This window comes from Balaenoptera ricei, chromosome 1 (genome assembly GCF_028023285.1).
Source record: "Balaenoptera ricei isolate mBalRic1 chromosome 1, mBalRic1.hap2, whole genome shotgun sequence".
NCBI lineage: Eukaryota > Metazoa > Chordata > Mammalia > Artiodactyla > Balaenopteridae > Balaenoptera > Balaenoptera ricei.
In genome coordinates this window covers 12,871,397-12,899,310 of record NC_082639.1, presented here as the reverse complement: position 1 = coordinate 12,899,310, position 27,914 = coordinate 12,871,397, and the positions used below count along the sequence as shown (strand labels likewise).

The 27,914-nt window shown below is 51.6% G+C and overlaps 1 protein-coding gene across 1 annotated transcript in view; it reads left to right on the top strand.

Annotated features, from left to right (window-relative positions):
- Window positions 1–11,413: 11,413 nt before the first annotated feature.
- The window catches only part of PADI2 (peptidyl arginine deiminase 2), a 47,835-nt gene continuing 31,334 nt past the window's right edge, over window positions 11,414–27,914 (top strand). Inside the window, exons 1-3 of the mRNA XM_059895189.1 lie at window positions 11,414–11,505; window positions 24,317–24,500; window positions 25,491–25,563. Coding sequence (XP_059751172.1) covers window positions 11,414–11,505; window positions 24,317–24,500; window positions 25,491–25,563 — 349 coding nt within the window. The remainder of the gene's footprint in view (window positions 11,506–24,316; window positions 24,501–25,490; window positions 25,564–27,914) is intronic.

The window sequence follows — 27,914 nt, the reverse complement described above, 5'->3', positions numbered from 1 at the left end:
GACAGAGGGAATGACCCCTCCAGGCTCACAGGGAGAGGGTTCAGGACAGGCAATTATCAACACAAATAAGTAGGGCTGCCAGATAAACTACAGGATACCCAGTTAAATTTGAATTTTGGATAAACAACAAATAATTTTCCATGTCCCAAGCAATACTTGGAACCTGGGATAATTATCCATTGTTTATCTGAAATTCAGATTTAACTTGGTGTCCTGTGTTTTTTTTGCCTACATAAAGTATTTTCAGCTGGTAACAAACAATCTGAGGAAACTAAGCTAGGGTGATTTTTGTGATAGAGAGTGATGGGGGCGGGGTCTACTTTAGCCAGGATGATGTGGGGGGGGAATGGACCTGAATAAGGAGGAAGACCCCACCCACTTCCAATTTCTTCAGCTGCATCCTGGCTTCTAAGATTAGACTCATTATCACTAGAATCATTATCACTATCACTTAGAATTGTCCTGAGGAGCCAGGCAAAAGCAGAGAGATTCAGTTGGGTGTCATTTAGACACCTGTAACAGGGTGGCCCCAAAAGGAAGCCTTTGAACAGAGTTCAGAATAGAATCAAGCAGTAAATCCATCAATTAAACCCAAGCCCAAACCCAGACACTGAGCCTCAAATCTGACTTGAGAAATGGGGAATATGTAAACTGAACTCACAGAGCCAGGCTACATAACCACTCCCTTTTTAGATGATGGGAAATCCTGTTCAAGTGATGGTAAGTGGGACTCATGTCCCATCAAGGTCATGGGCAAAATCCTAAGTCTAAGCCTGAGGTTTCTGTGAACATTAGAGAATCTTAGAGGAGATGATTACCCCAAAATGGCTTGGGAAGTCAACCCCAAAATTTGCTTGAGGTGCTAAAATCCTTGACTTAGTGAGCCCACAACTCTTAAGCATGAAAACAATTGAGTAAAAAAAAAATTTAAGAGAATCAAACATATAGTAGTTACATGTTTGTGTTAAAAAAAATAATGGGTGCATGTTTGGAATTTTAAGTATTTGTAATATTTAAAAGAATGTGCTCTAAGGGACTAACAGATCAGCCTTAAGTTTCTAATTTAAAATGCATAAACAAATCATTGATTGATTTAGGCTTGTGATTTTTAAGTCAAAATCTTACTAAATTTGTCAACAGTATTAAAATAGTTATAAGAATTTAAATTCACCATATTTATAAACGTAATTATTAGATTTCTAAGATCTTTTTAAGTGCTTGAGAGAGTTTTGTCATTAAAGCAAGTGAAGTATTTTAAAAAGAAACTGAATATATTAAATTTATGAATGTAGTTTAAGATGTTTAAGCCTGTTTAATTAACCAAGATTATTAAAAAAAATTCATCCAATGCCCCCTTAAAATTATTTTAAAAGTTGCTATATTCATAAAAGAAGATTTTTAAGCTAACTCAAAGACTAAAGTGAGATTGTTGAATTTATAAATATAATAAATTGAACATCATAAATTAACAATTTTTGAAAACCAAAGGAGAGTCTGAATACTTTTTTCTACTCAGAAAAGCCACCCTCAAGGACACCAAAAACCCACGTTGACACTCATGTAACAATAGCTGTGGAAATTAAAATCAGGTCACCTGTTCCCACTTTCCCAGTGATCTGAGGTCCTCGCAGGGGTCGCCAGACTGTCCAGACGGACTGGCCACTCTCTGGCGAGGCCCAGGGTCTCTGGACTGCTCATGTCACCTTCTACAGACAGCCAGCCAGCCTCTTGGCTTCAGCCCTCACAGGTAATGCTGTATGCAGACCCTGCCCACCAGTAACAGCAGCACCTACTGCTGCTGTACCAGGGGCTTTATGTGCTTTATCTCATTTCATCGTTTTAACAATCATGTGAAGAAGATACTTTGAATCATCTGCATTTTACAGGCTGCAACATGGAAAGGTGAAGACACAGAAAGGTAAAGCAGCACTAGGATTCAAATCCACGCTGCCCAACTCCAGGGTTCTCCTGGCTGTGTCATCGCAAACTTCCCCCTAAAGAATGGAATCCGTCTAATTAACTAACAGAACGAGCCCCTTCTTTCTTCCTTCTTTGAGCGCTGAGGCTGAGGGTTCCTTGTGTCATTGGTGACCCCTGCTGGAAGCTGGGCATATGGCACAGCCATTGACAGCCACTCAGAAAGGAGCTCACCTGAGGTTTCTACCCAGCAGAGGGACAGAAAGGCCTCCAAATTCCAAGATTTCTAGGACCCACCCTGGAAAGTTTTTCAACCTCCAGTTTGCCCCTAAGGTCAGTTCCACTGTCCCATCTGGGCCCTCATCACTTGTCACTTGGAGTACAGCCTCCCACCTGCTCTCAGAAGTCCCTCCCACCTACCCTCACCTGCAGCAGAGAGAGATCCTACTTTCCATGGCTCCCTACTGCCCAAAGAATCCAGCCAGAATGCTCTCTGGCCTGGCACTTGAGGCCTCCACGGCTTATCCCGGGACTGTTTTCCTGGCTTTGCCCCCAAAATATCCCCCCACAATTTACCCTGCTCCTCCACATTTCCTTTCCTTGGCTGTGCTCTGCCTCCTGCCAGGAATACCCTTCCCCCATCTCTGCTTGTCAAACTCCTACCCAACCTTCAAAGGTGAGTTCAAAGGCCACCTCTTCCATGAAGCCTTCCCTTCTTTCCTCAACTTGAATTAACTTCTCCCTTCTCTCTTGAAGCAAAGGCTGTGCATACCAGCCAGACTTCCAACAGCACCTGTATCTCTGCCTGAAGGCATTCTCTTTGAGCAGACAACAAACCAGGAGTGCTGGGGAATTACCCCAGCCCCCAATCAGGCGCAGTCCTCCACCCACGATACAGTTGGAGGATGGAGGATGAACACCCCAGCTCTCTCGCCCCTCACTGGGATAACTGAGTTAGTGGTCCACAAGCAGCAGTTGCCCACCAAGGCAAATCGTTTTATTCCCTAACCTTTACTGCCGTAATTCCTCGCTCCCTTACTGGTGTTTCCTGGCACTGCCTCTCAAACAAACAACTTTCACTGAATTCCTGCCACAGGATCTTCTTCCCGGGGAACGCTCACTGAGCTGTCAGTGCATTCCCTTCATGGTACTTAGCTAATGCCTTTGCTGTAGCACTGGTCAGCAGAGACCTTGACTGATGACCATTAAAACCACAGGCAAGATGAATCAAGCACTTTCTAAGTGCCTGGCCCTTTATATATATTATCTCATTTAATCTTATGACAACCTGGGAAGTAGGGGTCATGGTTACCCCATTACACAGATGAGAAAACCAAGACTCAAGTAAAATGACTTGTCCAAGGTCTCAAAAGCCAGCAAGTGTCAGAGCTGGGGTTTAAATCTAAGAGGACTTCTTCTAGAGATGGAGAATTTAACCATCTCGTGGGGTGTAACAAGAATAATTATAGCACCTATGTCCAAATAGTTATAAATGCCTAAGAAGCATTCTTATAAAAGGGTATGTGTGTGTGTGTGTGTGTGTGTGTGTACACACATGTCTTATAGATCACACACCTTCTCCTGCCCAGCCCAATGCCTGGCACATACTCAGTGATTATTTATTAAGCTTATTAGAGTGAATCAACAACCCAGGCTCAAGGGACCAAGGCATTAAGGCAACAGGACAGCCATAAAGGATGAGGCTCAAAGGACCTGGCTCTGCTACCAATAGGCTTGGGTAGGTCACTGCCCCTCTTCAGGCCTCACTCTCCCTTCTCTGGGCCTCAGTTGTCCCTCTGTCCAGGGAGGGGGCCCTACTTTAAGGGACTGGACCTCACACAGAGTCCCTGAACCCTGACCCCAAATGCCTGTGGGGGAGAGGGTCCCAAAAAGCTAAAGGAAGGAGCTGAGTGAGGTTGGACAGAGACAGGAGGCATCCTTGATCTCTCAGATTCACGCTGGCTGGTACCTTTTCTCAGGTGAGAAAAACCTCCCTCTTCCCTGCTTCTAAAATGAGGATCTGGCGCCACCTTGTGGTCACCACCTCTTCCATCCTCCACCACATTTTCTCTTCTGTATCTTCTTGTCACAGACCTCACTGATGCCCTCTGGGAACTCCAGAGCAATTCCACTCTCTCCACCAAATATGTATGTACTATGCCCAGGCACCAAGGCTCAACCTAGGAGGGATGATCACAAACAAGGGGGCCACAGTTCCTGCCTAACAGTTTAGAAGAGTCTGGACCAGCACTGCCAATAGAAATACAATACAAGCCACAAGTGCACATTTCACATGTAGTTTTCAATTTTCTAGTAGTCACATTTTTTTAATGAAAAGAAATAGGTGAAATTAATTTGAATAATATTTTTATGTAACTCAATACATCCAGCATATTATCATTTCAATATGTAGTCAATATATTTTTAATTACCTTTTTTATTTTTTTGCACACTAAGTCTTCGAAATCTGTGTATTTTATACTTCCAGTGCATCTAAATTTGGACTAGCCACATTTCAAGCGCTCAGTAGCCCCAGGTGGCAACAACTACCTACCATGTTGGACAGCACAGGTCTACACAGACCGGTCAGCTTACTCTGGCCCCATGGCAGCTCTTCAGAGGTTTGACCCATCACATCTTCTTCAGGGTCCACATTCGTAGCTCTGCTTTAGGGGCGTGGAGGGATTAAGAATCCAAGTTCTGCCCTCCCACTGAGCTGGGTTTGAATCTCAGTGACTACATAGGACGATGGGCAGGTCAATTTACCCTTTGAAATGTAAAGTGAGGGTGCCTCTGGGGTTGTAGCAAGAATATCTGGCAAGCATAGGCACATGAAAAAGATGCTCAAGTCAGAACGGCCGTCATTAAAAAGTCTACAAGTAACAAATGCTGGAGAGGGTGTGGAGAAAAGGGAACCCTCCTACATTGTTAGTGGGAATGTAAGTTGGTGTAGCCACTATGGAAAACAGTATGGAGGGTACTCAGAAAACTAAAAATAGAATTACCATATGATCCAGCAATCCCACTCCTGGGCATATACTCAGACAAAACCATAATTCAAAAAGATACATGCACACATACGTTCATAGCAGCACTGTTCACAATAGCCAGGACGTGGAAACAACCTAAATGTCCACTGACAGATGAATGGATAAAGAAGATGTGGTACCTATATACAATGGAATATTACTCAGCCATGAAAATGGACGAAATAATGCCATTTGTGGCAACGTGGATGCAACTAGAGATTATCATACGAAGTGAAGTAAGTCAGAAAGAGAAAGACAAATACCATATGATATCACTTGTATGTGGAATCTAAAATATAACACAAATGAACCTATCTATGAAACAGAAACAAACTCACAGACATAGGGAACAGACTGGTGGTTGCCAAGGGGGAGGGGTTGGGGGATGGAGTGGGAGGCTGGGGTTAGCAGATGTAAACAATTATATATGGAATGGGTAAACAACAAGGTCCTACTGTATAGCACAGGGAACTATAGTCAGTATCCTGTGATAAACCATAATGGAAAAGAATTTTAAAAAGAATGTATATATATGTATAACTGAATCACTTTGCTGTACAGCAGAAATTAGCACAACATTGTAAATCAAATATACTTCAATAAGAAAAAAAAGAATGCTTGGTAAGAAGTCAGTGCTCCATAAATAGTGACCTCGTGCATCAGAGCATTAGCCCACTTTTTGGCACCATGAAGGCTACTTTTAAGTGTCAACTTGGCTTGGCTCTGGCTCCCCAGTTGTTTTAGTCAGACACCAGACTAGGTGTTGCTATGAAGGTATTTTTTATTTAGATGTTATTAACATTTAAATTAATAGACTTTGGGAATTCCCCGGTGGTCCAGTGGTTAGGACACAGAGCTTTCACTGCTGAGGGCCTGGGTTCAATCCCTGGTTGGGGAACTAAGATCCCACAGGCCGCCTGGCATGGCCAAAAAAATAAAATAAAATAAAATAAATCAACAGACTTTGTGTAAAGCAAGTCATCCCCCCCCCCCATAGTGTGGATGGGTCTCAAGAGCAAAGACTGAGGTTTCCAGAAGGAGAAGAAATTCTGCCTCAAGAATACATCATAGGGCTTCCCTGGTGGCGCAGTGGTTGAGAATCCGCCTGCCAATGCAGGGAACACGGGTTCGAGCCCTGGTCTGGGAAGATCCCACATGCCGTGGAGCAACTAAGCCCGTGCGCCACAACTACTGAGCCTGCGCGTCTGGAGCCTGTGCTCCGCAACAAGAGAGGCCGCGATAGTGAGAGGCCCGCGCGCGGCGATGAAGAGTAGCCCCCACTTGCCGCAACTAGAGAAAGCCCTCACACAGAAACGAAGACCCAACACAGCCAAAATTAATTAATTAATTAAAAAAAAAAAAAAAAAGAATACATCATAGAAACCCTGCCTGAGTTTCCGGCCTGCAAATTTCAGACTCAAGACTGCAGCACCAACTCTTCCCAAATTCCAGCCAGCCTGCTGGCCTACTCTGCAAACTTCAGAATTGCCAACCCGAACAATGGCATGAAGCAGTTCCTTAAAATAAATTTCTGTAGGTGACAGTAGCCCCGGAAGGATTTGAAGGGTGAGTATAGAGCAGGACAAACGTCCCTCACTCTGAATACCTATGGTACTAGCGGCTGAATAACCGCCTGGCTCCAGTCACTGCATAAATATAACAATGTAACACCCCAGCTCTGCCCTCCTCCTAAGTGGAATATCTGGCAGGACCAAGGGCAGGAACAGGAGCAGAATTAATGCCCCATACCAGAGCCCATCCTTCACTGGCTGGCCAGGGAACCCTTCCAGAGGAGTGGGATGAGAGAGTGGGCTTTGCTGGGGGAAAGGGGATGTGAGGGACCAAGGAAAGGCCCAGGGTATGGGGAGCTGCCCTTGAGGGCAGAGTTGGGGGGAGAGGAGGTCCCTAGGCACAGAGTAGCTGCCTTGGGGATGATGACCCAGGCCCCATCACCTTACCACTCTGGCCTCCTGTCAAAACTCCTGTCGAATTCAGCTCCACATGGCAGCCAGAGTGATTTGCCTAAAGCACGCATTGTGTCATTGCCATGTTTCAAGGTCCTTCCTAGGCTTTCCTGTGATGGTCCAGGCCCCCATCACCTCACCACTCTGACCTCCCACCAGAACGTGTCGAATTCGGCTCCCTATGGCAGCTTGAGTCATTTTCCTAAAGCACGCATCATGTCATTGCCATGTTTCAAGGTCCTTCCTAGGCTTTCCTGTGACCTTAAGATAAAGCCAAAAGTCCTCTTCATGACTTATATAATAAGGCATTGTGTGACATGGCCATGGCCAGGCCAGACTCTCCCCATCCCCGGCCCTGGCCAGATGGAACTCACCAGGCCTTGCATGTGTACTTCCCTCTGTCAGGAACACTCTTTCATCTTCCCCTCCCTACGTCCAGCCCACCCTCCTGGTCTCACCTTGGACACCCAGCTCCATCCCCTTATTCTGTATGGCAGCCCTGCTTCCCCTCCTGTGGGCCCCCAGGGCCCTGGCTCAGTGGCCCCTCCAGAGCTTCTGTATTTGAGGATCTTAGACACAGCCATCTGCTTGGGTGGCTTCGGGGAGGGCCTAAAGGTGATCACAGGGCACCCCCCTGCTCCTGCCCCCCGACTCCCTCGAGGCCACAGCTGTACTGTGTGGCTACCTGTTTTCACATCTCAGACCACCTGGTACCCGGTACAGCCTGGCACACAGTGGTTCACTGAATAATGTCCACTCCGTGCCCTGGGTTCCTTCATTTGCTATCTGGCTGGAGGACCTTCCACCATCCCTGTCCCTCTCTGAGTCTCCTCGGCTAATTAGAACCTTGCTTTGATTTGCAGACTCTGAAGTTCTGGACAACATGAAGGGGTATGAATGTTTGCTTGTGACACATTGCAGAGGCTTTTAAAGTGTGATATCAAATAGCATGTACAGTCAGAAGCCTATTTTTACAAAAAGTCAACTATATACAGGCATAGAAAATAATTACCATCTACTAGGACTTGAGTCTGTAGTCCTAATGCACTAAGCATTTTGCTGTGTATCAGCTGGTTATTCCTTACAACCCTGTGGGCTGGGTATTGCTAGTATCTCCTGTACAGAGGTAGAAACCGAGGCCCAGAGAGGTCCCCAAGCTACTGAGGGGCTGAGCTGGACTTGACCTCAGGTTTGCCAAGTCCAAAGGTCATGCATGCTCTTCACCGCCAGGCTGGTCGATGCCTCTGTGCAAATTGGGGATAATAATAGCTCCCAGCTCTTAGGGTTATTGGGAGGATTAAATGAGCTAAGAGGTGTGAAGCCCTTGGAGCAGCTCTTGGCCCAGCCTAAGGGCTCAGTAAGCGCAGTCACCCACAGCAGCAACAGACTGCCTCTGCGTGGGCCCTGTGAGATCATATGCCAAAGTGTTCACAATGTTCCTCTCTAGCCCTGGGGCCATGGGTGACCTTTTCTAAAATTATTTTTCCAAAATGATCAGGTAGGGGAATTCTCTGGCAGTCCAGTGGTTAAGACTTTGCCCTTCCACTGCAGGGGGCACAGGTTCAATCCCTGGTTGGGGAAATAAGATCTCACAAGCCGAGTGGAGAGGCCAAAAAAAAAAAAAAAAAGATCAGGTATTACCTGTGTATTTCTTTCTTTTTAAATTCTTGCATGTATGATGCCATCAGTGAACTTAAGGACAAGGCAGGCCTGAGAATTATCTGGGTCATCTCCCCGGTCCCCCCAAGGCCTAGCACAGCGAGAGACAGCTCAGACGAGCTTCTCCCAGCCCAGCTTCTCCAGCCACTTGCTTGGTAGGAGCCAGACTGAGTTGGGGCTGTGAGGCGCAGGTCGGTGTCAGAACTGGACCGAGATAAGCCTGCCCTTTGCTGGCCTTCCCCAAAAGGTACAATGAGATGCCTCGTGACTCTTCCGGGCCCCAGAGGAGCAGCCGTGATGGCTGAGACCTCCGGCCCTGAATCCACCAACAGCTGTGACCACTTCAGCTATTTTAAATCCTTGGGCACCCGGAGGCTCCCATCCCACCAACCAGGCGCTGTGACCCAACACTGCAGTCCCCGAGCCAGGGACAGGAGCCCTGAGCATGTGTCAGCCGGGCCTGGGTGGGATTTTATTTTTTAAGAAGAGGGAGTTTCATTTCTTGAGTGCTTGCCTGTGCCAGAGACTGTGCTAGTGTTTTCCGTACATTGTCTCATGTTATGTCATCCTTACATCCTGGGCGGAGAGATCACTTCATTCACAGATGAGGAAAATGAGGCTCCTAATGGCAGGCTGGGTGAATTGTCCAAGGTTCCACAAAGGCGGGGCTGGGATTAGAATTTGGGATTCCTCTTCTGCCAATTAAGAGACAACACTCCTTCCCTGCTCTTACCTGCTTTGCCCCTGCCGTCCACCCCCAACCCTCCCACCACACCCCTGCAAGTTCCTATCCTGGCTCTGTCGCTCTTAGGCGCTATGAGACCAGACCGAGGACCAATTCTTGAACCTTTTTGCGGCTCGCTTTCTTCATCTGTAAAGTGGTGGGGTTATTGGGAGGGTATAATGATCTAATTCCAATGCATGAAAAGTGCCACTGGAACAGCACCTGGCATGCAGAAAGAACGCATTAAGGGCCCACTGTTATTCGCTCTCTCCTGGCAATCACCACCTCCGCCTGATGTTATCACTCCCCTGCTCCTGGGATGACCTGCCCAGGCCCGGGTCGGGGTGCGGTGCTTCTCCCCCAACCCTGGGCCCCAGTGGGTAAAATGAGGGTGCTGTGTTCTATGATGTCCAGGAAGGTGGGGACCCTGGCATACACCCTGTATCTGCCGCATAGTAGGGGCTCAAAAGTAATTCTGGTAGAGGGATGCTGGGACAAGAGCTCACCTCGGGGGCCTCAAAGTCAGCTCTGAGCTGCACACGTTTTTTACCTCTTTGGCAGGTGGTCACCCTGCCTCCTGATTGGACGGTGCACTCAGCGGCCGCGGGAGCCTATCAAAAGCTACCAGCGTCTCCCTGGGTCTGTGCACCTTGAGGACAGATGCCCCCCCTAGCCTGATTCAGGCCTTCCTCCTTCCCTACCCACATTCCTCCTAGGTCCCGGCTACCCAGGAACAGCTGGGGTCTTGGCCATCTCCTAATTTGGGCCGCCTCGAGGAGGCCGCTGGGGTCAGGAGTCTGGGTGTGTCTCAGCCCTGAGCTCTTGTGAGCCCCGACCCTCTTATTCAGATGCACCCCGTCCCAGGGTTCCCATCCCCCTAGCAGACCTACCCCCTTCCCAAAAACACATCCCCTCCAGCCTGCCACTTCCTTCTTAGAACCTCTGCCCTCTCAGGAACACCTCAGTTCCTGCCCCTTCTACCAAGGACCACTCAGTCTTATGTGAATTACCTGAACAGGCCCTGGCTTGGCTTCAGAGCTGGAAGGGTCTGGGATTCGGTGGGGGCTGCTTCAGGCCCCCACTGGGTGTCATCCTGAACCTCAGCCTCCACAAGACACAAACTGACCTCTGCAGGGGCACCCTCCTTTGCCCAGCGGCCCAGGCCAGAACGGTGCCCCTCACTATCCCTCCACTGGAACATCAATATTTCAGTCTACCAACAGTGGTCAGATCAATCCCCTTCTCTCCAGCGCTCTCAGCAGCCCCAGCAGGGGTCTTCATGGACCCTGGCCAGGGGCACCTCCATCCAGGGCAGCCAGATGGCCTCCTTCACTTCCACCGGCAACCATTCCTCGCTGAGGAAGCCATGCCAAGGCTCCCATCGCCCACCCACCAGTGCCTTGGCTTGGCATTCTGGCCCTGCAGGCTGTTGAGTTCCCCACTCCCACCCCTCTCCCCACTTCCCCTCTGTAATACTGATCTGATTGTTGGGGGGCAGGCTGCATCTGGCTTCCCAGGTTGGTCACGAAGCTCCCTCTCCTCCGTTCCCCTTAGTTTGCAAACCCCTCCTTTAAGAAGGCTCAGGTCCGGGACCCTGGGCTGGTTTAACACATCCACTCGCTCTGGGCCACCGCCTCCTGTCCCCGCCCCTATGACAGCTCCACATTTGCATTATCTGCCCCGCAGGGCCGGGGGGCGCCCGGAGGGGTGGCTGGCCCTGTGTCCTGGCGCCGGCCAGCTGGGGGCCCACTGAAAGTATGTTGAATGAAAGAATGAGCAAATCAGCCAGTGAAAGGAGGAAATTGGCAACTGCTGACATCACCCAGACCATGGGGGGGTGGGGCTGGGGGGGCCTGGGGTGGGGGGAGGGGGAGGGCTGGGGGGCCTGGGGGTGGGGCCCCCACAGGAAGAGTTGTGGAGGGCGTGGCCACGCTTGACGGACGGGCCCACAGCCCACTGCGAGAGGAGGCCGACGGGCCGCTCCGCCCACCGGCGGCAGGATAAAGGCGGAGCGCGGAGGCCGCAGCGCTGGCGGATTGCTGGAGGGGTCACCTGAGGCAGGTGCTCCAGGCGGACCCAGACGAGAGAGGACGGGCACGGGGCCGGGCACTACGGGGAAGATGCTACGCGAGCGGACGGTGCGGCTGCAGTACGGGAGCCGCGTGGAGGCAGTGTACGTGCTGGGCACGCACCTCTGGACCGATGTCTACAGGTGAGCCGGGCCACCGCGCCGGCCCAAGACCCCCTCCGACTCCGGGCTCGGCCAGAAATCTGGGCCCAAGAAATCCTGAGACCCTCGCCAGACTCGGGGACACGGACAGCCTGCCTCCAGCCCGAGTCGTCCCTCATCCGACGCCCCCGCGCCCAGAAATCCTAAGAACCTTGCCCAGAAACCTGACAGCCCCTAAACTTTGTGTCAGCCTCCCCGGAATCCGGAGACCCTCCCAGACACCCTGGCACAGCCCCAGCACCCTCACTACTCCTTTCCAGGCGCCAGCCCCTTCACCCCAGTCTTCCCGCCGCCTGCCCCTCTGCAGCCCCTCTCCCAGGACGACCTCAGCACCCGCTCAGCTTCCCCACCATCCTCTCCTCTTCCCCTTCCCCGCTCTCCCCTCAGCACCTCCCTTACGCCCTCAGACCCTCCTGGCTCACCACCCGCCTCAGCCCAGCCCCTCCCTCCCCTCCCAGATCAGCTGAGCTTCCTCCAGGATTTGCCAGGGGCTGGGGCAGGGCCAGAGGGGAGCTGCCCAGGGGCGGCATCTGGCCCTAGGGGTTGCCTAGTCTCCAGTTTCGCCCTGTGGGGGTTGCTGGTGATTGCCTGTCGCCAGGCACTGGCCATGAGCTCCCTGTCCCCAGATGCCTTCCCCTGACTTCACCCTGGGGTCGGGGAGGGACCTTGTTCCCCCAGACTGAGGGTGTGGAGGTGGAGTCTTTGTCAGAAGCGCTCTCCTGTTCAGGATGCTGTTCCCCCTGGCCCTGTTCTCCTGTCCATGAACTCTGGTGGGGCGCAGGATTTCTGAGACAGCAGGACCTGGGGTGGGGGAATTGAAGTCAGGGCCCCCCTGCTACCCCCAGCCCCCAGGAAGCAGCCAAGTGCAATGACCTGTCTCCCCACCATGCATGGGGCAGGCCTTGCGAAGGTGTGGCTGGTGTGAATGCAGGAGTGGAGAGTCCAGGGTGGGATCCTGCAGCCCTCTGTTCCAAGCATTTGAAATGTTCCCCATTGCTAGCGTGGGAGGGGTCAGTGCTGAGAGGAGGGAGCATGCAGGACCCAGGGGTGGGGACCGAATGCTGATACCCTTGGGGCAAGTCCCCTGAACCTCTCTGTGCCTTGAGCTAAGCTGGAAGTGCCAAAGTGGCTTACTGCTCCCAAATCATTCTGTCATCTGGAGCGCCCTGCCTCGCTCAGGCCGCCCCCACCCCAAACCCCATCCCTGTGTCTTCCCACACATCCTCCCCAGCCCATTCTCTCTGTCACCTCCAGTGGCCCTGGCGGCCCTGCTGACCAGTCTCTAGCTTCTTCCTCATCAGGCGCTGGTCTTCCCTGAGAGCAAAGGGCCTGGTCACCATGCAGACCAGGGACCCTCTCCACTCATTGGCCCCTGGCTTCAGTTGTCCACATGTAAACCTCAGGGGTGGTTTCTGAAGGTCGTAACACAAAAGTGGAGTGTGGTCCAGGCCTCAGTGGCCTGGGAGCGCTCCCCTCCCTTCTCCACCCCCCCCCCGCCCAGTCCTAACTAGGCACTGCCAGGGAGTGGGACGGGAGCCAGGACACTCAAGTCTCTAAGCCTCAGCTGTCACCATACCCGCCTGTTTGTTCACTGGGGCACTTTTAGTGCAGCCTGAAAGGCTGGCATGGTGCCTCCATTGAGGGGTGGGGAGTAAAGAAGGGGTTCAAGCTCAGGCGCCCTGCCCGCCCTCTGTCCTGGCAGAGAGAGGCCCAGCCCGCGTAGGGGCAGGGAGCAGGGGAGATGTGGACTCATCCTTCCTCTGGCAGGGGGCAGACGTGTGACGATCTCCTTTGTCCTTTCTCAAGAAACCAGCCGCAGCCCCAGCGACCCTCACCTCCCACCTGCACTTCACCTAAGACTCTCCGCCACCCCCAAGAGAAGCAGTACAGTCCAGACCAGCGCTGTCCAGCAGAAATAGAATGCAAGCCACAAATAGAGCCACATGTGTAATTTTTAATTTTCTAGTAGCCACATTTTTAAGGTTAAAATAAGCAGGTAAAATTAGTTATAATAATATATATTTTATTTAACCTAATATATCCCAAATATTAGCATTTCAATATGTAATCAATATAGAAATTATTAATGAGCTAGTTTACATCCTCTTTTTCTTGCTAAGTGTTTGAAATTCAATGTGTGTTTTATATTTACAGCACATCTCTACGCGGGCTAACTGCATTTCAGGCGCTCGATAGCCACAGGTAGCTGGTGGCCACTGTATGTGCTGAACAGCGCAGGTCTAGAGCAGAGCTTCTTAACCTCGGCACTACCTCATTGGGGGCTGGATAATTCTTTGTCGCCAGCGGCTGTCCTGTGCATTGTAGGATGTTTAGCAGCGTCCCTGGCTTCTAACCCCTGGATGCCAGTAGCAACTCCCCAGTTGTGACAATGCCAGCAGTCTGTGGCGGACCAAGTCACCTCCAGTTGAGAACCACTGGTCTAGTGGACAGAAGCCCCTTCTGAAACTAAGGAGACTGGGCCATTGTTACTCCTGATAGCTGTAGTGGTAAGAGCGACTGTCAGTATTAATAGCAGGAGATATTAGTGAGCACCCACAGACCGAATGCATTATCTCCTCTCTTCCTCTCCACAGACCTTGGAGGCTATGCTAGGATCATCCCATTTTGTAGATGAGGAAAGTGAGGCTCAGAGAGGTGAAGCCATTTGCCTGATGTCACACAGGACTCAGGTGTAGTTCCGTGTGGGTCAGAACTCAGGCTCTGAATCTCCACTCCAGCCTGTGTGACCCTAAAACTAGCAGGTTGAACTGGGTGCACCTCTCAGCATGTGTCCCTCCCACCCTCCACCCAGGCCGTGAGCCCACTGCCCCCGGAGACTTCACCCACTTCCAACTGACCCTCCACTTCCCACTGAGCCCTTCCCCACCCAGACACAGGTCCTGACCCAAGACCCCACGTGATGCCCCCAGGGTCTTCAATTTCCAAGGAGACGCCAAGGGACAAGGTCTGGTGGACCCTGGGCCCAGTTAGTGAGGGAGTGGTGTCTTGACCCCTCACTCCTGAGTCACAAAGGCGAGTGAAGAGACCTCAACACCCACCCCTTTTCCCAAGGGCTCTGGGCCACCTTTCCTGAGATGTACACACGCCCTCCTTCCCCTCCGGACACACAGCAGGGGCCTCGCCTGCCCCTTCCTCAGCAGGCCCTAAGGGTCACCCTCCCTCTCCCATCAAAACTGGTCCTTTGGGGATGATGACCTGACCCAGCCACGTTCTGAGTGCTGGCAAGCTATAAATAGATGCGCAGAAAAAAGGAAGTAGGATTTTTTTTTCTAGAGATTTACTTGGCGATCATTGTTAAAGATACTTGCTGTTTCCTTCTACCACCCCGAAGTGTACTTATCTTAGGTCTGGCACATGTACGCCTTGTCCGCACAATCTCCCCTGATGGTCCCTTTAGCTGGCAGCCGTTTCTCCACTGGGGCTGGCCTGGGTCCCCATCTGATTCTGGCTTGGAGTTGGAGAAAGGGCACTGAGTGAGCGGCACCCCCATGTCTGTTTCACCCTCCCCGCTCACCTCGGCCGGACACCCCCAGAGCCTGGAGGGACTGGAGAAGGGGCAGCCTCGGAGTAAATTAATGGGGTGATCGCACTCTGCCCGACTCTCCCACAGACTAGGCTGTGCAGACAGCTTCTCCTATCCCTCCCTGGTTCTTGCATCTGTCCAGGGGCGTGAGAGTTCTCAACTGGGCAGGTGTCCCCTTCTCCCTGGTGGAGAGAGGTCAGGACCCATACCCTGAGGTCTGCAGGAGCTTCAGAGCAGAGATGATGGTATCAACTATCTCTTGCCTCTCCAGGGCTTTCTCCTGGTTACATCTGACCTCATGATGAGCCCATGAGGTAGGAAGCAGGGGTGATCCTGGCCCCTTTCCCTGAGATACCCTACGGCAGAGGCTAACCAGCCATTTCTCCCGGCAGGGTCTTGCCCATCACTCTCTGGCAGAAGATAGGAAAGGGGGTACCAGGGCAGGAGTTTCTAGACGTCAGCATAGCAAAATGCTGGAAAAACAGGGCACGGGGCAGTTACATATCCTGCCTTGGAGGAGAGCCTGCCGAATCTAAATTCATCCCCATCTCCCTCCCTCAACTCACTCAGACCCCCTCTCTCTGTCTCTTGGTTGGTCTGAGTGTTTTAGAAGGTATCCTTAGGACAAAGGCCAGGGAGGGTCAGCAGTCCAGTCTGAAGCGACAAGGACTTGGTGCCTTCCCGTAGGGTGCCAGGCCCCGCCTCACTGACCCCATCACCTGCTGACTCCCCTGCGCGCATTCCACTCCGGCCACGTTGGTTTTGTGGATGCTCTTGGCCCTTGAATGCACCCCCCTCATCCCCACCTCAGGGCCTCTGCAGGCGCTGTTCCCTCTGCCTGGAGCACTGTCCCCCAGACCTCTGCGAGCCTGGCAAGTCTCAGCTCACGTGACCTCCTCAAGCAGCTTTCTTTCTTTTTTTTTTTTTTTAATTAATTAATTTATTTATTTATGGCTGTGTTGGGTCTTCGTTTCTCTGCGAGGGCTTTCTCTAGTTGTGGCAAGCGGGGGCCACTCTTCATCGCGGTGCGCGGGCCTCTCACTGTCACGGCCTCTCTTGTTGCGGAGCACAGGCTCCAGACGCGCAGGCTCAGTAGTTGTGGCTCCCGGGCCTAGTTGCTCAGCAGCATGTGGGATCTTCCCAGACCAGGGCTCGAACCCGTGTCCCCTGCATTAGCAGGCAGATTCTCAACCACTGCGCCACCAGGGGAGGAAGTTTCTGTGCGAGGGCTTTCTCTAGTTGTGGCAAGCGGGGGCCACTCTTCATCGCGGTGCGCGGGCCTCTCACTGTCACGGCCTCTCTTGTTGCGGAGCACAGGCTCCAGACGCGCAGGCTCAGTAGTTGTGGCTCCCGGGCCTAGTTGCTCAGCAGCATGTGGGATCTTCCCAGACCAGGGCTCGAACCCGTGTCCCCTGCATTAGCAGGCAGATTCTCAACCACTGCGCCACCAGGGAAGCCCCCAAGCAGCTTTCTTGACTCCCCGCCATTTCGTAGTGCCCGACCCAAAGCCCCAGTCACTCCCTACCTCATGACTATTGTTTTTATCTTTGCAGATCTTATTATTTACTTAATATTACTATTACTAGCTAACTTATTCTGTACCAGGCAGCCTTCTGGGCACCTTGCACACGCATCTCACGTGTACTTAATAATTTACGTGTGTTTAAACCTCACAACAACTTTATGAGTTAGGTACTATTTTGGGGGAAACTGAGGTAAGGGATGTTTGTCCAAGATGACACAGCTGGTAAATGGTGGTGGTATGGAGACCAGGCCCTTGACCGCTCTGCTGGGCCGCCTTCCAGGACTCGTGTTTTAGGCACGTCCTCTTCCTGCTCGCTGTCTTCCTTGTTCCTGTGAACTTCCTGCCCTCAAGTCACTGAAGGGCTCCTTGGCTGGGTGAATGGATGGATGGCTGTGGCCCGGGATGCATGTGGACTGGCCTATCGTTGGCCTGTCACTGGGCTCTCCACCCCCAGCCTCAAGGGATGGATACCATTGGATGGGCCGGTGGAAGGTCAAGGGCATGTGGCCGAGTTTGGCCAGAGCAGCACTTGCTCCTGAGAGAATGACAGTAGGTGGCAGTCAGGCCAGGTCAGGTGGCCCCATAAATTAGAACAACACCCAGAGCCTTCGACTCTAAAAAGGAAGCCCTGCCAGGAGCTGCTCCAGGGCCTGGCTGTCAGGCTGGCTCCCAGGGAGTGGCAGGGTCCTAAGGAGCACCTGGCACCCTGCGGTTCGAGCCCACAGCCCCCTGCACGGCTGGGGTCCCTGAGAGCCTTCCCTCCCTACCCACAGGGCCTGAGCACAGCGGCAGGGGCTCACCCCAGTGCCCACCCCCTGCTGGACAGGCACACCTGTTCAACTTTGGGGGAGGCCAGTTTTCGGAGGCAGCTCTGTCCTGCCCAGCCGGGCCCGACCCCATGCCTGGGGCTTTGACTGGCCCAAGCCTGCTTATCCTGGTCACTCACCCAAGAGCCCAGGGCAGGAAGCCAGCCTTTGGTCTCCCTTCTCTGGACCTCTGACCCCCATGTGCAAAATAAGTAGGGGGCTTCTCATTTGATCCTCTCCTGAGCCAGGCCTGACAGTCCCCCTCCCCCGCCAGGTGTCCCTACCTGGAGGACCTTTAAGGAGGACTGTAACTTCTGGATCCTCTCCCAGGAAGGGAGCAACCTCTCCCAGGAAGGGAGCAACCAGGCCCGGAGCTCAGAGCACTTGAGTTTACCCCACACCCTGCCCATCTCAGTCTGTCCCTGAGACTCAGAGCAAGTGCTTGCCCTCTGTGGGCCTCAACATGCTCATCTGTAAAATGGGATGACATTAACACAGGCCTCGTGGGGTTATCGAAAGGATGGACTGAGGTCACGTGGGCCAAGGGCTTGAAACAGTGCCTGGCACATAATACTCAGTAAGTGGTTATCAGGAATTAGTACTGGGTTTATTATAATATTATTAAAACAAATAATAATGAACTATGGCCTCAGAAAGTTTATAACGTTCATGGGAGAGAAATGTTGAACAAGTGTTAAGTGTTGTTTGAAGCACCAGCAAAGGGAGGGAGAGATGAGTCCTGGCTGATAGGATCAGGGAAGACTTCCTGGAGGAGGTGGCAACCTAGCTGAAGGGTGGACAGGGGTTCACAGTGTGAGCAGGACAGGCCATGCAGGAGCAAGTGTACCTCGCAAGAAAGTCAGGACACATGGGGGCAGAAAGGGCATAGTTTCTGTAGCCTGGAGTGTAAGACTAGAGGGTGGATACATTTAAACTGGGGCTTTGAATGCCAGGCTCAGGTGTTAAACTTTCTTCTGCAGGCAGGAGGGAGTCATTGAAGGTGTCTGCGGAGGGAGTGACCATAGATAAGATTGTTTCTTCCTCAGGAGAGGGACCTTGAGCAGCTGGAGGCACCAGTGCCTAGTGAGAGAGGCTGCTGAGCTTACCAGGCACAGAAGAAGGCTGGCTGAAGACAAAAGTCATGTTTTGTCTTCACCCATCCCTGTCCAGACCAGCTACCCACCCCAGGCCTCCGGCCACCACCACACCAGGCGGCTCCTGGAGGGTGCTCGCCATGGGGTTGCACGCCAGGTTGGCACCCACAAACCCCCTCAGATTCCTGCAAAGACCCAAGGACAGGGTGTTACACCCAGGCTGCCAGGAGCTGGGCTTACTGTGGAGTAAGCCCCGCTAGTGTTAACAAGGCCCAGGGCAGGCGGACAAGCTGGGAGAGCCAGGTGCCAGCGAGCAGCAGGCACGTCCTGCCCTCGAGTCCCAGGCTGAGTGAGCATCCCAGCCCTGCGAGGCCAAGCTGGTGACCCTCCCCACTGACTGAGCGAAGACCAGAGAGGCTGACTGGCTCCCTAGAGGCCACACAGCATTTGTGGGGCTGAGCAGATATTAGGTCACAACACCCAGAATTCTCCTGGGCCAGGCACAGTGAACATCCCTCTTCTATCAATACATCTGACACTTTCCAGTCTTGCTCAGTGTTCCTTTGGTTGACTCCTGAATCCATTGCCCACCCTGCACCCTGGTGGATCTGTCTGTAGTGCAAAAATGATCACGTCTCCCCTGCTCAGAAGCCTCGGTGCCTGCAGGAGAATGGCCAGCTCCTGGCCATGATCTGGGTCCTCTCCCCCCACCACTCTCCCTCCCCTTTGCTCCCAAAGTGCAGCCACATTTACCTCCTTCCAGTTTGTTGAACATGCTGGGCTAACTTCCACCTCAGGCCATCACCCAAGCTGTCCTTCCTGCTTGGAAGTCCCTGCTCCTCTTCCTCTCTTCACTTTGTCCAAACTCAGCGGTTCTCACACTGGTCCCCGGACCGGCAGTAGCAGCATCCCTTGGGAGCTTGTTAGCAACGCACTTTCCTCCCACTGTATATCGTATCAAATCATCCTGTCATACACTTTAAATACGTACACTTCTATTTGTCAGTTTTTCCTCAGTAAAGTTGGGGGGGGGAAGAGAAATGCAGTTTCTCAGGCCCCACCCACCCCTCCCCCCCATCTGCTGAATCAGAAACTCTGGGGGTAGCCCGACAACCTGTAGTTTAACAGGCTCTTCAGGTGTTGCCAATGCAACTCGAATTTAAGAACCACTGATTTAACTAATTCTTATCTGTCATTTAGAGTGTAAAATTTAAACCTCAACTCAAACATGCCACTTCCTCCAGGAATCCTTTCTCGACCTCCAGGCCAGGGCTTCATGGAACCCCATACTTCTCCTTTAGAGCAATTTTCATAGCTGTAATCACATAATTGTGTAATCCATCAAAAGTCTTTCTCTTCCACTGGAACATTTGCTCCATGGACCCCGGGAACATATTATCTTTTTTGCTCTACCCCCAGGACCTAGTATACGCCTGGCACATAGTAAGTGCTCAATAAATACATGTTGAGTGAATGAATGACCACGTAAGCAAGTCCCCTCTTCCAGCCCTTCCTGCAGCAAACATTTACTTACCGTGTGTCTGTGCTAAGCCAGGTGCTGAAACAAAAAGAAAATCCAGTCTCTACCTTCAAGGAGATAAACTGCCACAAGGGGAAATAAACATGGATGGAGACAAATCAACTGAGTCGTCAGACAGGGATGGGCAGTTGCCAGGCAGAGAAGTCAGGGGAACGTACTGCAGGTGGAAGGAACAGCATATGCAAAATGCATGGTGAGATGAAACCATGCAGGGAGTTGAGAGGGTGGGAGGAGTTGCAGGAAGTGAGGCTGAGGAGTCCAGTTGAGATGCGGTGGCTAAATGCCGCTGGGCGAATACCAGGCTACAGCGTTTGGATTTATTGTTTGATAGACACTGAAGAGCCACTGAGTACTTTCAAGCAGGCAAGTAACCTGATTTCTTTTTTTTTTTAATCACACTGGTAATACTGTTTGGGAAACCAAGAAGGGTGGGTCCATTCATTCATTTATTCCCAAAATATATATTGAGCATGGTCACGTCCTGGGTACTGGGCTATGGGGGACAGTGCAGATGTGGTCCTAGCCTGTCCTTCCATCTACATATCTTTAGCCTCTTTCCCATAAGCAGGAGGTCATGGACACCACCATCCCTGCTCTACTTCCCTCCGTAACTTCCTAGGCCTCTCCCTGCAGCCTCCAGGGACAATCAAGGTGGCCGCAGCCCCTGGCTCCTGGGTTTCTGCAGGGAATTCTGAGAGGTTCTTCCTGGGGAGGGAGGGAGGCAGCCAGCAGGAGCCACGGGGGACAATAGATGCCTTTGTTGCTTCTGCCAGGGCCGCTGGAAGAATAGCTGTTTGCTCAGCTCAGAGCAGGACTGGTGCTGGGGTGGGAGGGTGTGAGGCCCCAGAGCTCCAGTGTGGATGGGGCGTTAACCCCCGAGCCTCTGCGGCCTCCTCTAGTTTCTAACTGGCTCAGAGGAATGAGGGTGGCAGGAAGCATCACTTATATCTCACTACTGTCAGAATCGGGGCCCTAAAGATTATCCTGTCCTGTGAGTTTATAAAGCATTTTTTTCTAAATAAAGTTGTTTGCAGAAACCCATTATATAAGACAAGATGAAATAATGTGGCTCTGCTTAAAGGGAGGGTGGGGATCTGGCAGAGAGCTCCCCAGCTTTTCAGTACCTCCTTCCTTCCCCTTTGTCCAGGCCTGCCCCCTCTGTGCTCCCCAGACTCCAGCCACCTCTGACCTGGTCCCATTCTCTCATTTTACACTTGATGAAACTGAGAGAGGACAAACGCCTTGCCCAAGGCCACCCAGCAGGTTGATGGTCAAACCCAGGACTTGCATTAGGGGAATGTTTCCTAGATCTGAGCCTACAACTGCCCAGACTCCCATAATTTTTACCAAAAGCATATTCTACCTCTAGTACCATTAACTTAAAATTTTTCTTTAAACCAACTATTATTTTTGTTATAACTTTAAGTGGAGATCTTATATGATTACCATAAATGCCCAACCTTTATCAATTGCCATAAAAGATAATACATTTAATAAATACATAAGTCTTCTTTTAAATTGTGCATCCATGTGCCACCTAAAAGCATCTCACATGGGTACCCACACCTCCTTTTGGGATTTGCTGCCTGGAGCTTCTAAAAGGTTCACCTCTGTCCTGCTCAGCTCCACCCTCTTTGCTGAGTATGTGTGATGTGCCAGTCCTGTGTTAGGCCCTGGAGGAGACCAGACCCTGCTCTTGGGGGCTTACAATCCAGAGGAGGACAGACACCCGGTGGTAACACCATGAGGCAAAATGCAGGCACCCCCCCCCCAACCCCGCCAAAGAATGAGAGACAGGAGGGATGGGCAGTCGTCCTGCATCTTATGGGTCGGCAAGTGGACACTCAGAAGGTGCGAGGGACACACTCAAGACCCCCTCGGCAAGTCAGCGGCAAAATTGGGCTTGAACCCATATCTTTTGCACATGTGCTCCCAATCCAGGGTTTCTACCCAGACTCTGTGCCTCTCCTAATGATGGATGTGAATGGAGGGCAGCAGACCACAGCCAACCGGTGTCCCCATGATGGACTGAGGAGTTTAGAAGGGGACAGACAAGAAACAGAGTGGTTCTGGAGCTTCTTTTACAAGCTTCTTTCCCAGCCCTAGACACAGGCTGCCCGACCATTGCCCAGTGGTCTCTCCTGCCAATGCCCGAGACCAGTGGTCTTTGCCAGTAACTCCCACAGTCTATGGCCTGGATCGAAGAGACCCTGCCTGGGGGCCTCTGCAAACTCACACTCAGGGCCTTGGCCGTCTCATCCCAGGGCTCTAAGCACCAGCGTGCGTTGCTGCACATCGAGACCAGTGGTTCTCAAGGTGTGGCCCCTGGACCGGCGGCACCAGCAGTTCCTGGACACGTGGTAGAAATGCAAACTCTCAGGCCCCACTCCAGACCTACTGAGTTTCCGAAATGCTGAGAAGGGGCCAGGCAATCCATGTTTTGACAAGCCCTCCAGGTAATACTTTTGCTGCCACCACTGCTGCTGCTGAACTTTGAGAACCACTGGCCTAAAGCTCTCATTCAACCCTGGTCACTGTGTACAGCTTCAGCTGCCCCTCAGGCCTGCCAGCCAAACTCTCTGGGAATGGGATCCACACATCTGTAGCCTTCAAAAAAGTGAAGATTTAAACAGCACCCCCTGATGATTCTGATGCCTGATCACAGTGGAGAACTCTTCAGGAGCCCAGGAGCACCAGACCTTCAAAATAGCAGATGTGCCTTTGAGGCAGACACTTGTATCTTAGTCCCAAATCCCATGAGAATCCACCTAAATCCCTCTGAGCCCTTTTCAGCCTTTAGGAACCTTCAGACCGGGGGCTGGAGATTTAGCAAAACTGTCAGCCCTGGGCACCTTCCTCCTCTATCTCCCTGTCCTTCCTGTTATCTCCCCTTAAGCCAGTGTCTTAATCTGCTTGAGCTGCCAAAACAAAATGCCACAGGCTCGGTGGCTTAAGAACAAAAATTTATTTCTCAGAGTTCTGGAGGCTGGAAGTCTGAGATCAGGGTACCAGCACGGTTGGGCTCTGCTGAGGACTCTCCTCCTGGCTTGCAGCCAGCCGCCTTCTGGCTGTGGGTTCACATGGCCCTTCCGCTGTCTCTCCCTCTCTCTCTCTCTCCCTCCCCTCTCTCTGCCTCTTCTTACAAGGTGACCAATCCTATCAGATTAGGACCTTACTCTCATGACTTCATTTAACGTTAATTATCTTCTAAAGCCCTATCTTCAACTACAATCAGATTGAGAGTTAGGGCTTCAACATCTGAGTTTGGGAAGACTCAAACATTCAGTCCATAGCAAACAGCTCAAACCAGTTAGTTTTCTGCCCTGAAATCTTGATGGCTTTTCAAGAATTCCAAAGTTATTTCCCTTTCAATAGAAAACCACTCCAGAACCCCAAGGAATGACTCTCAGAGAGAATTCCAAGCTGTGAAAGCTGTGACAGAAAGTAGGAGTCTTTGTGAAAGAGCCAGCCCACCCTTGCCCCTTTAAGACCCGAGTTCCAGGCTTCTTCTCTGTGCAAACCCAGCGCTTTGACACCTGCCTCCTCACTATCAGCCGGTCTCCTGGCCTTCAGCTCAGACGCTGGACAGGGGTTGGGAGACAGGGTTCTAGGCCTGGCACTGTCTTTGGAGCAAACTCATTCCTCTGTCTGAGCCTCAGACCTCCACCCATACAGTATCAGGTGGCTTCCCAAGCTGGTTGCCTGTCAGAAATACGAGGAAGCATGTTAAATATTCAGATCCCCAGGCCCCACCCTGGAACATTCTGACTCAGTGGGTACAAGATTGGCCCAAGGAATCGGTAATTTTTTTTTTAGGCCAAAAGATGTTTTAATTAGAATACAGTGATTTTTTAAAAATTAAAATACAGTCAATTTACTATGTTTCAGGTGTACAGCAAAGTGATTCAGTTATATCAGTTATATATACACATATATGTGTATATATAGTCTTTTTCAGATTCTTTTCCATTATAGCTTATTACAAGATATTGAATATAGTTCCCTGTGCTATACAGTAAGTCCTTGTTGTTTATTTATTTTACATATAGTACTGTGTAGCGGTTAATCCCAAATTCCTAATTTATCCCTGCCCCCACTTAAGGAATCTGTAATTTTAACAAGCGCCCTCTTCACTCCCAGGTGATTACAGTACAGCTGGGTCCCTGGGGAGACCAGGCAGCCTGGGAGTGTCCTTGCAGCCTCATCCCCCCAGGAGTCTTCTCCTGAAGCCCCTTGTCCCACCTGCCCAGGGATCCCCGTGACCGCCCTCCTCTCTCCCTACAGCGCGGCCCCAGCCGGGGCCCAGACCTTCAGCCTGAAGCACTCGGAGCGCGTGCAGGTGGAGGTGGTGCGCGACAGGCAGCCTGAGGAGGTGGCCGCCAACGGCAAGCAGCGCTGGCCTCTGTCGCCCAGCACCACGCTGCGGCTCACCATGAGCCAGGCGAGCGCCGAGGCCAGCAGCGACAAGGTACCGTGGCCGGGGAGGCGCCCCTGCGAGGGCCGTGGGAACTGGGGACCGACGGTGCTGGCATCGAGACAGGCTGGACCAGCGCTATTGATTGAAGCAGCACGTGGGCCACACGCGTCATTTTATGTTTTCTAACAACCACATTAAAAGAGCAAAAAGAAACAGGGGGACTTAATTTTGATAATATTTTTTCCTTAACTCCATCATCCAAATATTATCATTTCAACATGATATCAATGAATGTAAAAAAATTAACAAGCTAGCTTACATTCTTTTTTCACATCAAGTCTAAATCTGCTGTGCATTTCACACCTGTAGCACATCTCAATTCGGACTTGCTACATTTCAAGTGCTCAATAAACGTCCGCAGCTAGTGGCTATGGTATTAGACAGCATGTTGTTAGATCATAGAATGATGACTTTATGGCAGGTTAAAATCGTGTGCTGCTGAATGACGAACTATTAGAATCATTGGAAGTTACAGCCACAGACATCCTTGGTCTCATCGTGTATCAAACGGAATGCTGAGCGCCCACGCAGCAAAATGATTTGCCCAAGTGCTGGAGCCGAGACCAGACTCTCTCTTCCCTAAGTTCTCTAATTATGAACTTCACTGTGTGCCCCATGTCAGTGATGGTGCTGAGCGTTAATCCAGTAAGAGCAACCTAAGCGCCCTCGTTGCTTGGCAGCAGCTAGACACACACCAAGGCAGATGTGGGGCCCCCACAAGCAGTAGAATGCACCAGGGGGCAGGTCGGCACCCTGGATGCATTCTGAGAAAGGGGAGTCCCCTATCTAGTTGGATAATCTGAGAGAAACAGCCCACCAACCCAGGAGTGCTTCCTGGAGGAGAGGGTTCAGATGTTTAGAGAGGGTCAGCTTGACAGGCTGTGAGGTGTGAGGGAGGGAGGTGGTCATTGCAGATCTTCCTGCCTGTGATCTGTGATCTCTGCTCTTCTCTCCCTCCCAATGTGCCCCCTCCCTGTCAAGGTCACCGTCAACTATTATGAGGAGGAGGGGATCACCCCCATCGACCAGGCTGGGCTCTTCCTCACGGCCATTGGTGAGTTGACGTGGCTATGGCCTGGGTGCCTTTGTTTCCCAGGGGCTGGCATTGCTGCTCTTCTCAGCGGCACTTGGGCTGTTTTCAGTGCTGCCGACCTGGCACTCAGAGCTTCCTCTGAATAATGCAGGCCTGAAAAGTGATGCCACACGTGCCCAGGCCCTTCTGTCCTGGGGTGGGGATGCTGCGGGAGGAGGCATGCCTTGGTCTGCCAGCGACTCACCCCAATGTCAGGGTCCCCATCGCAGGCTCTGGGGGCCATGGAGGAGAAAGAGCAAAGTCTGTTCCTCTCCCGCCTCTCCCCTGCAGCCTGGAGAAGAGCTTGCCTCTCATAGCGAGGGGAATGGCCTGTCTACAAAACCTGTGCTGTCCTCAACAATCCAAGCTACACACTTGCCTTCCCCAGACCCAGCCCAGGGACACAAAGATGCAGCCTGGGTCCTTAACTCACCTAGTCCAAGCCCTTCATTTGATTCACAGGGACACTGAGGCCCAAAGAGGTTAGGGAACTTGTTCAAAGTCACACAGCAACTCAGTGGCAGGTTGGGTCCAGAACTCGGGATCATTCTCCTCCTGGGTTCTTTCCATTTGCAATGCACTCCCCTGCCCTGGGTGCCAGGGCACATAGGATGCGGTCTTCTGAAGCTTCATTCACTCGACTCCTCTGCAGTGGAGGTATTACATTTTTTAATTTTACATCAAATAATGTTTAAGCCAGGGGGACATTTCAGTGGGTCATTTTGTCCATCCAGCCTCAGTTTCACATTGATAGAGTGGCCACATGTCAGGGGGAGGGAACTACCAGTTACTGAGAGTCAACTATGCGCTGAGTGCTTTAAAAATAACAATGTCTATTTTCTGAGCGCCTGCTCTGTGTCCAGGACTTTGGTGAGGAGGTGGCATTTACTGAGCACCTACAGTGTGCCAGGCTCCAGTACTAAGTGGTTTACTGTCATGATCTCAATCTATTCTTACATCTATTATGAGAATACATACTAGTATTGTCCCCATTTTACAGATGAGAAAAATCAAGGCTCCTAAAAAAAGTAAAACAAACAAAAAGTTGCCTGAGGCCACAAACCCTGAAAGTGGTTTGTGGGACACCCCGCCATTTCAATTATCTCACATCCTCCAGGGGTCTCAGAACTGCCCCCACAAAACAACTAGTTCCCAAGCCAGCCCCTCCTTCTCCAACCCTGTGTCTTTAGCCACTGAAATAGGCTCAACAGCAGTGCTCTCCTGCTTCTGAGCTTATTCCCAAACGGGCTTGACTGCTGGCCACCTGCCCTTCTTTCCACACCGAAGGAGTGAGTACCCGGCCTTGGGGGTGAGGGGGTCCTCAGGACAACCTCGGGGGGCCTTGGGAGATGAAACCCAAGCCTCCCGAGTCGCAGCTGAGGGCTGGCACATGTGTCCACCTCACGGGCACACAGTGCCCCCAGATTGTCTCAGGTGACCGTCCCTGAGGAAACCTAACCCCACAGAGACAAGGACACCTGAGGACATTAGCAGGAAGGGCAGTGGCCAGAGGCCTGGCAGAGAAGGGAGATGCCCAGGGGCTGACAGCACCACTAACGAGACTTCCACCCTAAATCACGGCGGACTCAGGATGGACGGCAAAATAGTGCCCTGTAAGGAGGCAGGGCTCTGCTAGAAGACTCTAAGCTTGTGCTCGGAGCAAGCCTCTCAGGGTGCTGCGGGCATGAGACTCCAGAAGATGCCAAATACGCACGTGATGAATGACCAGGCTCATCCTTCTGGGGTTCCAAGGCTGTGCTCTCACTGAACAATTATTTCTTTAACTGCCACAAGTTCCAGATATTTAGGTTCCATGGGTCAATAAAATGTCCCCTCTTCCCCCCCACCAAAATATAGTAAACCTGACCATTTTGACACTTGGTCAGAAAGAAAAGACAGGAATAAAACAATTACCTCAGTCATCACCATCATTTTAACACCTAAAAAGTAGGCAGGGCATAATCTCAGAACAAAAGACAGTCGTTTACATTGCAGAAATAAAGCTTTATGAAAAACTCACTCCATTGAACTTGTGTTTCCTGTTCCACCAGCAATCCTAGTGAAAATTGGGTTTCTTTTGAGACCCACTGGTCTATCTGACCCCTCCGGGTCCCATATTCCCTCAGGCATCTACCCCAGGAGCCCTTGAGCCCCATGCCCTGAGTAATCATGCAGGGGCAACACCTCAGAGGCAGGAACGCTCTGAATGTCCCAGGATGGTGGGGCTGCCCCCGAAGGATGTATCTGAGTCTGTCTCACCCTAGTTCTGTGCTGAGTCCATGCTGAGCCAAAAAAATACCTGACTTCAGAGTGGACAATGTTCTGGCTCTGCC